The 16,361-nt window shown below is 33.4% G+C and overlaps 4 protein-coding genes across 5 annotated transcripts; 2 read left to right on the plus strand and 2 right to left on the minus strand.

Annotated features, from left to right (window-relative positions):
• Nucleotides 1-237: 237 nt before the first annotated feature.
• LOC101897855 (RING finger protein 37) lies at nucleotides 238-8,951 on the plus strand. 2 transcript variants are annotated; one of them, XM_059122419.1, is made up of 3 exons: nucleotides 238-1,274; nucleotides 5,726-6,721; nucleotides 8,818-8,951. In XM_059122419.1, the coding sequence occupies exons 1-2, from the start codon at nucleotides 576-578 to the stop codon at nucleotides 6,671-6,673; spliced, it is 1,647 nt and encodes a 548-aa protein (XP_058978402.1). In that variant the 5' UTR covers nucleotides 238-575; the 3' UTR covers nucleotides 6,674-6,721; nucleotides 8,818-8,951. The 2 variants fall into 2 exon arrangements, with proteins under 2 accessions (XP_058978402.1, XP_005183830.2); XM_005183773.4 differs by lacking the exon at nucleotides 8,818-8,951 and having other exon boundaries at nucleotides 5,726-8,786.
• Nucleotides 4,220-4,973, minus strand: LOC101898495 (methylated-DNA--protein-cysteine methyltransferase, inducible). Its single transcript, XM_005183777.4, has one exon. The coding sequence runs from the start codon at nucleotides 4,905-4,907 to the stop codon at nucleotides 4,350-4,352; it is 558 nt and encodes a 185-aa protein (XP_005183834.2). The 5' UTR covers nucleotides 4,908-4,973; the 3' UTR covers nucleotides 4,220-4,349.
• A 2,765-nt stretch (nucleotides 8,952-11,716) lies between the features above and the next one.
• Nucleotides 11,717-12,749, plus strand: LOC131802327 (uncharacterized). Its single transcript, XM_059122433.1, has one exon. It carries the CDS (start codon nucleotides 11,856-11,858, stop codon nucleotides 12,594-12,596), a length of 741 nt encoding a protein of 246 aa, XP_058978416.1. The 5' UTR covers nucleotides 11,717-11,855; the 3' UTR covers nucleotides 12,597-12,749.
• A 31-nt stretch (nucleotides 12,750-12,780) lies between these two features.
• LOC101898145 (small ribosomal subunit protein bS18m) lies at nucleotides 12,781-13,534 on the minus strand. The gene is made up of 2 exons (XM_005183775.4): nucleotides 13,394-13,534; nucleotides 12,781-13,329 (listed from the first exon to the last, which is right to left on the minus strand). The coding sequence occupies exons 1-2, from the start codon at nucleotides 13,425-13,427 to the stop codon at nucleotides 12,905-12,907; spliced, it is 459 nt and encodes a 152-aa protein (XP_005183832.1). The 5' UTR covers nucleotides 13,428-13,534; the 3' UTR covers nucleotides 12,781-12,904.
• Nucleotides 13,535-16,361: the final 2,827 nt, after the last annotated feature.

Genomic DNA, 16,361 nt, shown 5'->3' on the forward strand with positions numbered 1-16,361 from the left:
AAATCGTTAATGTGCTCACAAAAACGGGTTTTTATATTTTTTATGGAATTTATAAAAAAGAAAATTAGATTTCCCGTATTCATTAAAATCTCCCTACTCGCATGTTGTACAACAAATCAATAATTTTGATCAAATGCCTTGTGCTAACCGACATACGTCGCGCGTTGAATTCTAGTTCAGCAAGACCATTGTTTTTTTGTTTTGAATTGACGGAATCACAACCAACTTCACTTTATTTTGTTTGTGTTTGTGTGGTGGTAGTGACTGCAAAATCGATTATTGTCTTCTATCCTCTACAATTGTATTACAATACAACGGTGACGCCATTTTTATACATAAATCATAATTAATTCCGACATTTTTGTACTGCTACAAAGCCCCTACTCCCATACAAGCGCAAAGGGTAGATAGACAGGAGAACAGTTAATATAATTTCCTCCAGATTGCCTGTCCTGTCGGTTTGTTCTTTAGTCGTTTTGCCTTGCCTTCTTCCGTGTGCGTGCGAGTACTTTAAAGTCGTCGTGATTTTCATCATCATCGTGTGGCCATAATACTGCTGCTATTGTCCATCTTAAATGAGTTTAATAAATTTCCTTAATCCGAAATTAAAACCCTCCGTCGAGTGTGAAGCGGTCTGTGAGGATGGCTACAGTGTTTCCAACCTGATAGCTGACGACGCGGAACAGCTCCAGCGTGGTTTTATGGCCTTCAATGTGACCAAGCCCCCGGTAGAAATCGTATTTGATTTCCCCAAGGCCATTGATTTGAAGGTTATTAAACTTTGGAACAGTCATGGGGCTTTGCGGTCAACAGCATTTGAAGTTCATGGCAAATATGAGGGCATATGGGAACGGGTGGCCTATGTTCGAGATTTGGCCAAAGATGTCGATTCGCTTACATTCTGCTATCAGAGTGATTACAACTCGAAAAGTTCAGAGCAGCAGCAGCCAAGCGAAACCGTTTTCTTTTTTAAGACTGCTCATAAAATGCTATCGAATACCAAAAGTATTAAACTCACAATAAGGGCAACCCATAAGTGTCCCCCGGTACTAAGGAAGGTGCAGATTTGGGGTTTGCCAGCCCGTTCATTAGACAAGGCAGATCGCGAATTGATTAAGAGCATTTGGAACGAGATTACCAATCCCTATGACCATGCAGCACGTCAAGAGGATGCTGGCCAGAGGTCACCATCAAGATCTGTTCCGGAATTGAATCAAAGTTCAACTCTAAAAATACCCGAGGAGTTTCTCGATGCTATCACCTGGGAATTGATGGTATGTAGACAGACACAACACCAACAAAATGGAGATTTCCTCTTATACCCTTTATTGATTTCTTGTCGTCATTGTGGTTCTTTGCCTGCAGCAGAAGCAGCAGTAGAAAATATTCTCATCTAATTATAACCTCTACTTCTGGGGGATGAGATATGTATACCAAACTTTACGTAATGCCAAAAAGGGAGCAAGAAATGTGCAATGGTGTGTATGTGTTCGCACGTACATATGAACTACGTACGTACGTATGAACAAACGTTCGTACACCAGTGAATACTGCTTCAACAAGCAGTCAACTGACTGCTGCCTGGCTGACTGACTGACCAAAGTAATGCATTCTTCGTGACATTTTGTGTGTTCTGGTGTGATGTTATGTCTGTAGCGGCAGCAATATCTGTTGGGCCATTTTTATATTTTGCATTGTTTGATCTTTGACAAGAGCCACGCCATTTTGCCCAGATATGAGTGTAATGCAATAATATACTGCAATTTTATTTGTGAACAGTGAAGATATTGGTTTGCTTCAGTGTTCTATTGCCACAAAATACATTATTATTTGTCTATTTATTTTAAAATGTTTACTCAAATGATTTGTTTTTACTATAAAACAAAAGAATGCATTTTATTTGTTAACATAGGGCATTGGCACCAAATATAAAGTTTCTATGTAGCTACATTTAAAACATATAACTATAGCAAAGAAACAAGATCTTGAGGTTTGAGAAAAAAGAAAGCAACAATATATATTTATAATGCAAATGTGATTCTCTTATCTAAAATATGACGGCAATGTTATTTAAATGTATACCATTTGACAGCTAAATGTTTGCAAGATGTCAATGTATACAGATGAGTAATGATTCCTTAACAATCTCTCCGAAACAGATAAACCAGCTAGAATCATAAAATGTTGGATGTGGGTTTGTTTTGGTATGAAAAAGCACTTTGGAAAAAGTGAAAAACGTATGAATCTCCGTACTTCTGACTGGGGGACAAAATCATGAAACTATTCTGTGAAGAAAAACCAAACCGGTTTAAACCCAACATTATAAATCAGGTCAAATATAATTTTTTGCTGTCTCAACAAGATTATTAGTTTATGGAAATAATATCTACCTGAATCAATGAAGGGCAAAAAATGATTGTTTCCAAAGCTAATTTTTTTTTGGACAATACGTCAGAGCTCCGTCTGTGACGACATTCGATCTTCGCGTTTCACAAGCATTTTGTTTCTTTTAACTTCTCTAGCACGGTTCTTATCCAATACTACAGGGTTGGTTCAACGTAAAAGTTATTTTAAATATATTCAATAGGCATATTAAAGACGGCAAAACACGGACTATTGGCCCATAACGAACAGACTAAAACCACACAGACTAATGCCACATTCTGAATCCGTTCGTCTGTCCATGTATTTTTGTACTGCAGGAGATAACATCTCTTGTTTTCGATATTGAAAATAATTCATGTTCATTTCGGTTGATTATAATTAAAATTTTGGTACATACGTCCTAGATTTAGCTATTATTTTCTTAATTTCAAATTCGATTTGATTTTTAAGTCACCCAAAGCCACAATATGTGCCCAAAATCAAAAAAAATTTCCAAATTTTCAGATTTCGATATAGCATAGCAACGTGCGCTCGCATCCACCAAATTTGGTGGAAAACGATTCAGACTAAGTTATAATTGCCACCTCTCATGTCGTAACTCGCGTACAATACCATTCAAAATTGGTTAACACAAATTCATAATACAAATTTGTTACGGGTAGAACTGCTATATCAAAAAAAGCGGGAGTGTGGAGACATTTTATACATTTTTCTTTTTAGAACTTTTTCGGATCAAAACTTCAGAAACAAAAAGTAAAAACGGGGCCGAACTTATTAATATCCTTCACCAAGAGGTAAAAGAACCCTTTTTAAAGAAAATACAAATAATGTCTTCAAAATATACAAAAACGTGGACAGACATGACCCTTTCACGAACTTAACCTGCCTTCTATCTTAATTCGTTCGAAATATAGCGTGATTACAACAAGCAGACAGACCGACACCGCTAAATCGACTCCGAATTTTACACTGATCTAGAATATATACTTTGTTGGGTCTGACATAAGTATTTCGACGAGTTGCAAACGGAATGACAAAGTTAATATACCCTCCATAGTATGGTGGAGGGTATTAAGAATGATTATATATTATCTTTTTAATTCGGAAAATAAAATTGCTTCTTCTATAGTCTCAAAAGAATGTTTAAGATTTTGAACGAATACTTCTTTACCCAATCCCAAGGGGCATTGTCGAAGACATGATCTATGCCCTCTTACGCTGCTCTATTCCCTTGAATCATTTCAATCACAAGTTCGATTGAAAAATTTTCTGATATTAAATATTTTGTTGGATGTGATTTAGGATAGGTTTTTCAACTTTGAAAGGAATATGAGGGTCAGTGCAGTACCATTCAAGAGCAATATCAAGGAAAATTTCCGAAAAAACATTCCGATCGACATCAATTTGAGAGTGTTTAAATCTGACATTCAATATCTTATTTCCGTCAAAGTTTTAAATTTATTTATTCGATATCGAATGCGATAATTTGGGTCCAATGTACGCTTCAAGGACGTTTACTTAACTAGCGCATACTTGCACCCAATAATAGTCCCTATTTTGGGGCTTTATGAATAAAAATCCCGATACATATCTTCTTTTATATACTTTCTTGAGTTGCTAAACCGATTTTGTAGCTTTCGAAAAAGATTGCGTTGGAAATCTCAATGTCTATTCGTCTAACATCTTATACAAAAAATACTTAAAACGATCTACCTACCTCTACAACTCAGTTTGCGTTTAGCAAGAAGACTTGTTGTTTTCCTCATTTTAATTAATGCGCAATATATTTCCCACGATGGCATGTTTCACCTTAAATAAAAAGAAACACAAACCATTTACAAAAATATTACATTTTATTCTTTAACAAAAAAGGACTAATTCAAGTTGTATTTACATGTTATTCTTAGACATCTATGTTGATATAGTATAATAAAACACGGTAGCGTTCTTCTCCCAATACGCCTTTAATTCTTCGATTTTTCATCGGCCAATATTTTCCTCTTTAGCTCATTGCCCCAACGATATTTGTTAATATCGTTATTTTTAGCTTTTACACGATGACATGGAACAAATATGGCAATATCATTTCGACCCACAGCAGTGGCAGCAGCCCGAACCGATTTAGGCATCCTTATCATTGAGGCCACTTCATTATAGGTACGTTCTTCACCATAAGGTATTTTCAAAAGTGCTGACCAGACCTTATTCTGGAATTTGGTGCCGGTGAACATTACATAAATTTCACGTTTTGGTTTCTGTTTCTGGAAGTAAGTTTCAAAGGAACGCTGCGCTTTTTCCGAATCTTCCTTTAGGATCACTCCTGGCCAACGTTTTTTCATATCGGCTGCAAAAGTTGCAATTGGCTTTTCTTGCACAAAATGAAAATAAGCTATATGGAGGAAATTATCCTTAAGATTATAGGCCATAACCATTGGACCGTATTTTGCCTCAATAACTCCATAATCCAAGTTGCTTAGCGGCTGCTTGGGATTTTCAATGTTAATTATAACGTTTTTGAACATGTTTTCGCGATAATATTCTCAACTTTTATCCGTTGTCTAATCGTGAATTTTCAAACATCAACTGGAGTTGTTGAATTAGTGATGTCAGACGCTTAATCCGATTTTGTCTATTTTTAAATCGATAATTAACGATGATAGATGTGATAAGTATTTATAGTTGGCAACACTCATGTTTGTCTACAGAAACAAAAAGGGGATTTACTTTTGGACATTTGATAAGAGTGCAAATAAAATTAGAGAACAAAATTAGATAAGTAGTAATTATTATTAAATTAAATTATAAATAATGACAAAATTAATTGTTATAAGCATTGCTATTGTATTAATAATAATTATGATTATACCACCTATAATAACAATAAATTACTATTACTTTCTTTATGGTTTTGCTTATTATATGATAATAATTATTGTTAATAGCAACAGTACTCATGATAATACCTGCTTAATTCGTTTTTAATATTGTTTAAATTTGTTCATCTAATTATTCCATCGATTGTTATTTTATGTTTAAATTTAATTAAGATATTTAAGATTAAGAATATAAGAATAAATAGATACATAGTGAATATAATACTAATAATGACAATAATATATTTATTTCTATTTAAAAGAAATCTCGAAAGCTTTTACGTTCAATTGCTTGGATAATTAAAAGAGAATTTAAGATAAATAAATCCAAGAATAGAAAAAATATATTGAGTTCCATTTTATGAAACTTAAAATGTAACTTAGACACATACATTGCTTTAGACACTGAATTATTTGAATATCTTTGCATTCTCAATCTTAATCGTCCTCATTTCCTTTACTTCCAGATCTTTCCAACTGTTCTACCATCGGGCAAGGTTGTAGATCAATCAACTATCGATAAACACTCCGAAGAAGAAGCCAAATGGGGTCGTTTGCCATCAGATCCATTTACGGGTCTCGAATTTACAATTCATCGCAAAGCCATTCTAAATTTGGCTTTAAAAGCACGCATAGAAAAGTTCCTAATGGAGAACTCGGAACACTTTAAGACAGTTCCACGTTCATTGGGAAGTTCCCGTGTACGACGCAGTAAAAATCGACATGCCTCGCAATTTGCTAGTCTTACTCAAACACATACACATGGAGCATATTCGTCACTTTCGAAATCATATCGGACCAGTGCAACAGCGACTCTATCATCATGCCCCGATGCCAATTTAATAGATGACTCGGCCATGGCAGCCGGTTATCATTTGCCAGCTAAACGGGCACGGCTAATGGAAACCTCAACATCAAATAGCTATGCACCCTTGTCGCACAAGGGAAAATTAACTAAGAAATACACTACCTCGACAACTTCCACCTCATTATCATCGTTATCGACATCATCTACGTCACTACGACTGGCCTCGACAGCAACACAGACCACCTCAACATTTACAGCAGCCACATCTTCATTCACAACAAGTTCCACCTTAACACTGGATGTCAATAGTGCTTCGGCCACGGGTTCAGAAGTTCCCGACCCGTCATCGTCTAACTCTAGCAACAGTATCGATCAGGCCATACAACAGGCCCTACAGAAAATCACACGATTTTCACAATTACCCCTAGAACAACCACCCAAACCGGTGGGTTGTATAAAATGTCAATCGCCTGAATTTGCCTATGAAATACAAACGTGCCGTCATTTGGTGTGTCGTGAGTGTTTGGTTGAACTCTCGCAACAGGAAAAATGCATTTGTAATAAAACTTTTCGCTCTTCAGATGTTGAGCGTTATCATAAATTGTGAATTGAATTGTAAGCAAGATAAAGAGTAGCAACAAGCAACGGAGGAAATGTAAGAGTAGATTGAGAAATCGTAGTAGTGAAACGAAACTTTCACTTTATGCAATTCTTTATTGCATTGTGGCTCTTTCGTTTCGTTTAGTCGTGAATTTTATATTTATCTAGTTTTTTTGAAATAAAGGCAGGATTTTATTTTTTCATTTGTTTTTTTTTTTTTTTTTTAGTTTTATTCTACCGTTTAAGTTTACACAATAATAGTTCATAAATATTATATAATTTTTAGTTTAAAACAAATATATATAAACACAATTTCACTTTAATAATTCATACATGTATACAACAAAAGGAATATTTATAGTGTGCTGTATATTGGATTAATCTCATATATCATATATTTTATTACATACTGTTGTGAGAGCAAATTGAAAAAAAATAGTACTTGTTATTATTTAATAACTGTCCTAAATAATTTGAAATATATTTTACTTTCCAATAAGCTATAATGTATTCAATATTAAAATCTAATATTTGTCATTAAATCAGTCACCCAGTTTTCTGCCTGTCCATGTTTTTGTAACCTTTACCATATGAGGGGAGGCATGTTCATTTTGTCTTCTCGAATATAAAAATCGAATCGAAAAAGTCATCACAGGCATCTTAAAGTAGACACATTCTTGATCAACAATTAGATTTGATCAATTTTGATCAATTTAACTAAGTCTATCTGTCTTTTGAAATCAAGAGAAATGTCACCATTTTTGTGAAGAACTTTGAAAACTGATACAAAAGTTCGTGCTATATCGAGAATGATTGATTGTGAAAATGACCCATATCAATTCACAATACCTTCCGATTTTGAAGACTTCCGAACCAGCTGTTATTTAATGTGTGGAATTTCCACTCCAAAAACCATTTTCCAATATTACTGCATCTCTTGTTTTGAAGAGATTGAAAATCTTATCCAATAATTTGTTATTAAGCAATTCGGGATCTCAAAGTAAGAACATCTTTCAGGAGAAAATTTTCATATTTGGTACAACCACTTTTTTAATATAGCTCCGAGTTTTTGAAGTCTTAAAGCTTTCAGCCAAATTACGGCAATTTGGCATAATTGGTTCTCAGTGGATAAAATGTAGCGATAGATCGATTTAATTTGTTTCAGATGTCCCATCAATAGTGTTCAATAAAAATGTAGGTATCCCCCATTTGTATTTTCCAACAGAATGAACTGTACCTCATATACATATCGAATATTACTACAGATTTCTAACTCATTTGGATATAAATTAAAAAATAAGATACAAAAATTGTTAAAACTCCTAAATATCCTGTACTCCGATTTAATGTGAATGAGACTAGCATATCCAGATGGAACTCTGCTGATTTCCGTCTGTAGCAGAGGGTGCCTGCTTTAGTTCAAATTGTCTCAGATATTCAAATATCCCACCATCCGAGAATATGACCCAAAAAAAATTCAAGTCGACCTCGATTCAATCGTAATGATAGTTGTCCAAGAAGTAGTTATGTAAATGAATTCGATAGCCATGAGTTTTACACGAGCCCACTGCAATCGAGTGAGTGTAAAGTTTTCTCTGTAGAAGCGAATCTAAAAGAAATACATATGAACTTGATCAATTTTATTTTACTGACATATTATTATAAAAATTTAGGCTATTTTCGTTTGAAGCTGTTGAATTGTATGTGGGTGTAGCCTCACCTGAGGATTGGAAATTATAAATACTCCTAAAATCCTACATACATTTGATATTCTTATTAGAGTCATTTCTAACGTATCAAAATTGGTATGGTCAAAGTCGTCCCCTTCCTTACCATAATAATATCCCAGCAAACCAGGTGTAAGTCTTCCAAATTATAGTGGAGATATCAGAAAATTGAAAGACCGTAGCACTGGATCCAAATAAACAGTACATTGTAAATATTCAACAATAAATAATTTGTAAAATTCCATGCGAAATTACAATACATGTATGTCTTCATATGAAAAGCCACCGCATTACATTTTTCACAAATAGAAAAAGCTTTATTAAATTTAATTTTATTTCCATTATAAATCATACGAAAATATTAAAAATTAATACAAATTTATTTCAATTAAATTTGTTTGTGTTTGTTTCTTTTAAATTACAGCAGTAACAAACCGCAACAACAAAAGTCAACATATAAAACAAACAACAAATAGCCCTCAAACCAATGAAACAAATGTTTCCTTCAAATCAAGAAAAAGAAATCAATAATAAAGAACACAAAAAAAAGAAAACAAATACAATTTTTATATTTAAATCTATATATTTAGGAAATAAAGAAAGTAATATTAAAAACAACTCAAAACAGCCCTATAAAATATATCATATATATTTTTCATTAAAAACTTAACATAAAATAAAAAAAAAAACATCAGAATATTAATACAAAAATGTACTCCTACATAGTTTCATTAGTAATATATTAAAATCTAATAGAATAACATCATGCATAAATGCATACATTCATTAAAAAATATATACATATGTATGTATTTGTAATAGCTCTTGGAAAATGAGCCATTACACTATGGCATATATCAATAAACTTCAATATTAATTATAATGTGTAATACTATATTTATAGGAATAATAAATAATAAGTAAATGCATCTATTTAAACAAATTTAGTTTCATATCGCAATATTTTCCGTTTTGTCAGAAACCCAACAACTAGGACAAAAACAACCAACATTAATAAAATATTGTCATCATTAAAAATATGAAGAAAATTAGCTTTAATGGAAAACAACAATTATATAACATACAAAAATAAGAAATCACAGAATATCGAAATATATAAAATATATATGCGCATCTGTATAGAAAGGAAAAAAACTGTGCGTTTTTTAATTTAATTACACTGTGAAACACAAAAAAAATATTACGGGGAAAGTCCAGCAGATTGTGAACGTAGAGCTAAAAAATAAAGAAACTGCATCGGCGTTTTGAAAGTTTACACCGAAAAGCAGCAAAAATAGAGGGGGGTAAGTTTCCCCATTCATCAACATTTCTGGAATATTCCTCGGAATCCGTTCATTTTAGGTATATAGTGTATTCACCAAAATTGCACATAAAAGTACCAGCAACAAAAGCGAGTCAACAAAGGGATACAAAAATTTTGTCATAAAATTCTACCTTATGTCCCGGATGACATCAAGAATCTAAATCTTACCTAAACGTCAGGAATCCATATATACAGGGTGAGATAAAAAACCAACCAACACCATATTTTTTACATTTTTTTTAAATTTTATTGAATGAAAGCAAAAAATGTCGGAAATAGCATCAAATTTTAGAATAAGTTTAGATTCGTTCGAATTGGTCACCTTTGGCACGAAGTAAGTCCTTCAAACGGTCAATGAAACCGTCACACGCTGCCCGAATGTTGCTCTACGGTATTTGGCCCATTTCCGGCGAACCGCTTGTTTGAGGTGATCGACACTTTGGTATTTTTTAGTGCCAACCTTGCTTTCCAAAATAATCCAGACAAAATAGTCCAACGCGAGGATCCTCTTTTTGTAACCACTCTTGGGTGGCGCGTGCTGAGTGCGATGGGTCCTAATGGAATGACCAAGGTTCTGCTGGAGAGACACTTGTCAAACATTTTGAAAATATTGCCTCTTTTGTTTGCAGTTTTGTGTGGAAATTTTAACTCGTGAATAAAATGCGTACTTTGGATGAGAGAGAAAACAAAATTTAATTTCGTTTGAATGTACATACGCCATTCAACATTGTAGTTTTCATTCATAATTTTCAGTCTTCCCAAAAATTTTTAAAATTTCATAAAATTTTTCTATTATAAAATTTTAAATGCCATAATTTATTTTTTCGATTATGCTCTCATTAGGGATGGCACACATATCATCTTAGTTCTGAGAGTGATTTGAATGGAACAAAGAACAAAAATCTTTATTCGCTCAGCAAATTTTGTGTGTGGAATAAAGTAGATATTTCTTAATTAATGGTCGAACAAGAAATATAGAGCGAATCACGTGCCATGTGAACTTAGCATTACCTTCTTAATTTTACCATGCCTTCACCCATGATAGAATAATAGAGGTAGACGCATTGACACAGCTGCTTGGACAATGAACTGGAATTGAAAATGTTGAATGAAAGATTATTTTAATAACCTCCGAATGACGTCGTAAAAGAAAACATAAAAAACCACTTATATTTGAAAACACATTTAAAATTTTTTGACATATCAATGTTCCCAAGCGTTGATGCATCTACCTGTATTCTTCTACCATGCCTTCACCTTAAGGCCAAATAGGATTATCATGTAGATTTTTTCGAGAGTTCTGCTGAGACTACACTTTTTTCTGAAAACGAAAACTAAATTCCTGTTTTTCTGCCTATTCTCGTATATTATTACACATTTTTTATCGAATCCAAAATCGGAAACTTGTGTTTAAATTTATTCCGAGTTCCAAAAAAATAAAGTTTCCTGTGCAGTTTATGATGATCCTTTACATAACTGAAAGAATGTAAAACTTTTTACTACAAGAACTGATTTTTATGATATCGAAAAAAATTTCAAAACTGGAAGAGTCTTGCAGGACAGAGAATTTATGGGTCTGTTCCCGTACCAGCAAGAATCTACTAGTTTCTTCCATATCATAAAGGGAATATCGCTTATCATAGTAAAAAAACTTTTACATTCAGTTCTAGAACAAACCATATATCTAGAGTAAAGAAGAAATATGTTACTTCTTCTAGACCTAGCTAAGTACACAGGATTACATCGGGTACTTAGCTAGGTCTAGAAGTTTACACATCGCAATTTAAACAAACTAATATAAAACTATTAAAAAAGATTATTATTATGATTATTATAACCGACTGTAATTGGTTTTTCCCATGACTATATAAAATGTCATCCAATCCCAAATTTTTAGTTTAATATTTTAATCTGAGCGGTCACCCCTAAACCCATTCATATAAAAAGCTCTTAAAGCACATCCCTAATTTAAAAGCATTTCCAACTACTTTATCAAACTATTTAGTTGGCAACACTTTACAATTCATTCATTGTTTCGTGTGCGCGGGAGAAACTTTTTTCTGTGTCTTCGAACGACAAATATACTTGAATTTTAGGTTGTTAGTAATTTATTTGTGATTTGTAAATTATTATTAAATATGAGTGAAACCAATGATAAATTTTCAACACCAATTCAAACTAAAAGTAAAAGTCTTGGCCTAAAACGCAACAGCAGTAGCGTCAGTAAACAAAATTGTAATACAACAACAACGCCAGTTATATCTGCCAAAAAGAAGGCAATTAAGACTTCTAAACAAGAACCCCAATCCGATGTAAAAATCAACTATCGTAATTTGGAGACTGGAAACAGCAATGATAGCGTTTTGGACAATGGAACGCCCTCAACGCCAGTCTTACTAAGGGACAAGCAACAATTACACAGAGAATGTGTAAGTACTAATTGTCGGCCCTATCGCCTCTCTTTGAGCAAAAGGATACGAGAGAAAATGACTAAAAAGCGTCTTGAATTTCATATGGCCAATGAAATGGAAAAGCAAGAGGAAGAAGAGACACAAGAGCAGTGTGATCTGAAAGATGACAGACTGACAAAGCATTCCGAGAAACAAGAAAAGGAAAAATCCACTCCAAATGGCCCAGCAGAAAATATGACTCGTACAGAACTTTTAAGTAGCATAGACAAATTACAAAAAGAGTTAAAATCCCGCGAGGAGCATGCCAAAAAAGTGCAAGAACTTAAACAAGCAATTGAGGTGTGGAAGAACGGCTTTGCCTCCGCTCTAAATGATTTGCAGAGTAAAATAACACCTCACTATGAAAAGGAAGTTTTATTGCAACATCTGCACATATCCGAAGAAATGTTAAAATTTATTAACGATTAAGTAGTCCTAGTTATTTTCAATCCAATCAAAATCAAGCGCAATTACAATTTATGCCAAACCTCACACAGACAAGTGAGAATAGGAGAAAATGCGTTAGTCTCGCTCTAAATAATGTAAACAACACTTCACAATGAAAAGGAAACATTGTTTCACCACCCAATTGTAGCCAAAGGAATGTTAAAACTTGTTTATGATTAAATACCTCATCTTATTATTTTTCAATTCAAACAAAATCAACAGTAGAGAATTACAATTTATACGATGTGGATGGTATGAAAGTTATAAACTAAAACACCAACTGCCGCCGTCTAATATTTATGTGGTCTAATTGGTTTCTCTGGATCGAATAGCTTGGGATCTTTCAAGAACTCCAAGTCCTTGTGATATGTTGGCATCAATGCACAGTGTTGGGCCCTACGTATCGCCTTCTCCACATCTTCTTGTTTTTGTTTACATAATCCGGTAATGTGGCGACCGTAAATGCGGCCGGTATAAGGCGATTGGAATTGTGAAAGTAACTTAACATTCTTATAGTCTGGCGTTATGTTGTGTTTGCACAAAATGCACACTTTGCGTTCCTTTTCGAAGGGATTGGATATTTGTATTGGTTCATCGGGATTACTGTCAATGGCGTTTGCTGAGGGGCTGTTCGTTGTTGCCGTAGACGAGGAATATCGAACAGCAGCCGTGCTCAATAGACGAGCGTTTTTCGAAATGCCACTGAGTGCAGATGCTGAAAGAAATTGTGAAATATCGATTAAAAGTGTACAATTTCAAATGTTTAATTGACAATTTACCATTTTGTGCAATAACTTTTGTTAATTTAAACATTTTACTCTCATTAACCTGGCCCTCCGACTCGTGAAAACAAGAATTATGAACATTGACAGCTGTGAACAGCTGTTTTGTTTAAATGAAATGTGACATTTGTTGGAAGTGTCCAGAAGGCTATATTTGTGTTGTTTGGCTAACAGATGTCGCCCACACAACATTAATGGTGTTTGTCCATGCTGTAAAAGTGGAAACAAGTACTGTACAAAGTAATAAATGACTTAAAATTAAAACTTCAATCAACAATTGAATCGAATGAAAGTGGAAATGAAATAAGAAGAAAAAAATTGTCTACTGGGATAATTCCTGTAAGTATTTAATTCAAATTTATGAAAGTTTATTAATCACATTATCTTTGAGTTTACTCAATTGTTTACAATGTATGTCATACCTATGTATTTGTAGAAACAAAATAAACCAATTTCACTCAAACGTCGCAATATGCATAGGCCAGTCAGAAGCATACAGGGAAGGTTCAGGTAAAAAGAAAGTGCATTCTTAAGGGAAGAATGTTGTTAAGTGTGTTCCTTTTTCTTTTTAACAAAAAATACAAATTTCCTAAGAGCAGATATTATAGGAATGAATTGATACGAAAAAACTTGTTGAACAACTTTATCCTCATAGCAAATACATCATACCATGGTAAAAGAATATAGGTGGACGTATCGACACAGCTGCTGGGACAATGAACTGTCAAACCACTTTTGGAATTGAATAAAAATTATTTAAATTTGTAAAAATTGTTATAAAACGCGTTTTATAATAACTTCCAAATGACGTCGTATAAAAAAAAAAAAAACAAAAAAATCGAATTATGTTTGAGAATACATTTTTTTTGACATACCAATGTTCCCAAGCGTTGACTCATCTAGATGTATTTTTCTACCATGCATTTTACCTTATGTGGACAACGGTTCAGATATAGCTATAGATCCTAAACCAATTTAAGTCTTTTCAAAGTAATAACATGCACTCTTTAGCAAAGATATTCTGTGCATTATGACACAAATAACATTAAAATACCCCTTCAAATGTTGGGGATATTTATTAGGATTTAGATATAGCTTGCATATTTTGAGTCCACCCGATTTCAAAATTATGTCCGTCTGTCTGTATGATGTAATCAGTGTATCTTTTGAACGAATGGAAGGCTTAAATTTTGCACACTTGCGTATTTTGTCAGTAGGCTGTTTAAGTTTCCAAATGGGTCATATTGGTCCACGTTTTTGGGGGTATACAAAAACGTTTTTGAATGATTTAAGTTATATTTTCTAACTGATTTGTTTTCAATGCTGTACATAGAGCTCGTAATGAGTTCAACCTCCTGTGGCTGTTCTCTTATAGACCCCATATGACGGCACCTCCCTATATTCGTTATTTTAGGGATATAAACCGCATTTTCCAATGGAGTTATTTTGAATTCTAAATTTAGAGTTAGTAGTAAGTTCTATCTGCTTTGCTAGAACATTAACTATATAGGTCCAAGTTTTTCTGAAACCAAAAGTATTTCAAATTCGGTACTAATAGCCTGTTTTTGTAACAGCATGTTTCCTTTCGTTAGGAAGTTTGGTGAAAGAAAATATACTTTGGGTTTTTATACTACGTTTTTTCTTTATTTTTCTGTTTTTTTTTTTTTTTAGTAATGAAAAAATACAAACGAAAATGTCAGAAAAAACGATAGGAGGAGGACCTTTGTTTTGAACAGAAATTGGTCCTTTGTTACAGAATCACGCAAAAATTGTATGCGTATGACAGGGAATTAACATATGTACTATTTTAACACATCAAGATTTTGCTGGCGCGCCTTTCTGGTCCATATTCTTCAAATGTTTTTCGACATTTTTCAATTTTATTTTACAATTTTTTATAAATTTTGAATTTATTGGGGTTACTACAACCAGCACAACTCCTAACGAAATTAAATAAAAAATAATGGTTATGGAAACACTAACATGTCAAAGATTTTCGAGAATGGACGAGAGCTTCCATAATATTTATAAAAACCCAATTTAAAACGAATACGTTTGAACACGAATGATTCGAGTGAAACAATTTTTTTTTACAAAAACAGGCTATAAGAGGTCTTATTGAATTCTATATCATATATCAAAACATACAGCTCCAAATTTTTCTGTAGTCCCCATATAACGGTACCTCCCGATATCCAATATTTTGGCGATTTAAGGTACATTTTCAAACAAAAGTGTTTAAAATTCGGTACGAAGAGGTCGTAATGGTTTTTTTTTTCTGTAGCCCCCCTATAACGATACCTCTCGATATTCTGTATTCTGACGATTTTATACACATTTATATAGCGGAATCGTTAAAAATTCGGTAGGTAAAATTTGTCGAAGTAGGTTGCCAGAATAGATACATGGGTTCGTATATCCCCCATATAGCAGTACCTCAAAATATTTGATATTTTAGCCACCTGTTTCAATAAAATTGTTCCAAATCTGGTATTTGAATCCGGAAATATATAAAAATTTCTGTTGCATAAAATTGCCTATGCATTTGTTCTACAAAATCCGTATAGCGCGAAATGTTTAATTCTGAATATTATTATTTTAATCATGAATATCAATTGAAATATTGATCGTTGGCGGTTTTACTCTTCTTCAACTACGGCATTTATATGGTTTAGGATTTTTATTATATCCTCCATCATACTATGGAGGGCAAATTCACTTCGTCATTCCAACAACAGGTCTGTCTGTCTGTTGTAATCTGTATCTTTCGAACATCGCTAAATTGGATTAGAAATAAATTGAGATAGAAGGCTAAAATTTTGCGCAAATGTGTATTTTGCCAGCAGGTAGGTAGAGTTCGTAAATAGGCCAAGTCGGTCAACTTTTTCATATCCTCCATATAACGATACCTACCTATTTTGATGAGTTTAGCGATATTATTTAGCAGATTTTTTTCTAATTTCCT

This window comes from Musca domestica, unplaced genomic scaffold, assembly GCF_030504385.1.
Source record: "Musca domestica strain aabys unplaced genomic scaffold, Musca_domestica.polishedcontigs.V.1.1 1, whole genome shotgun sequence".
Classification (NCBI taxonomy): Eukaryota; Metazoa; Arthropoda; class Insecta; order Diptera; family Muscidae; genus Musca; species Musca domestica.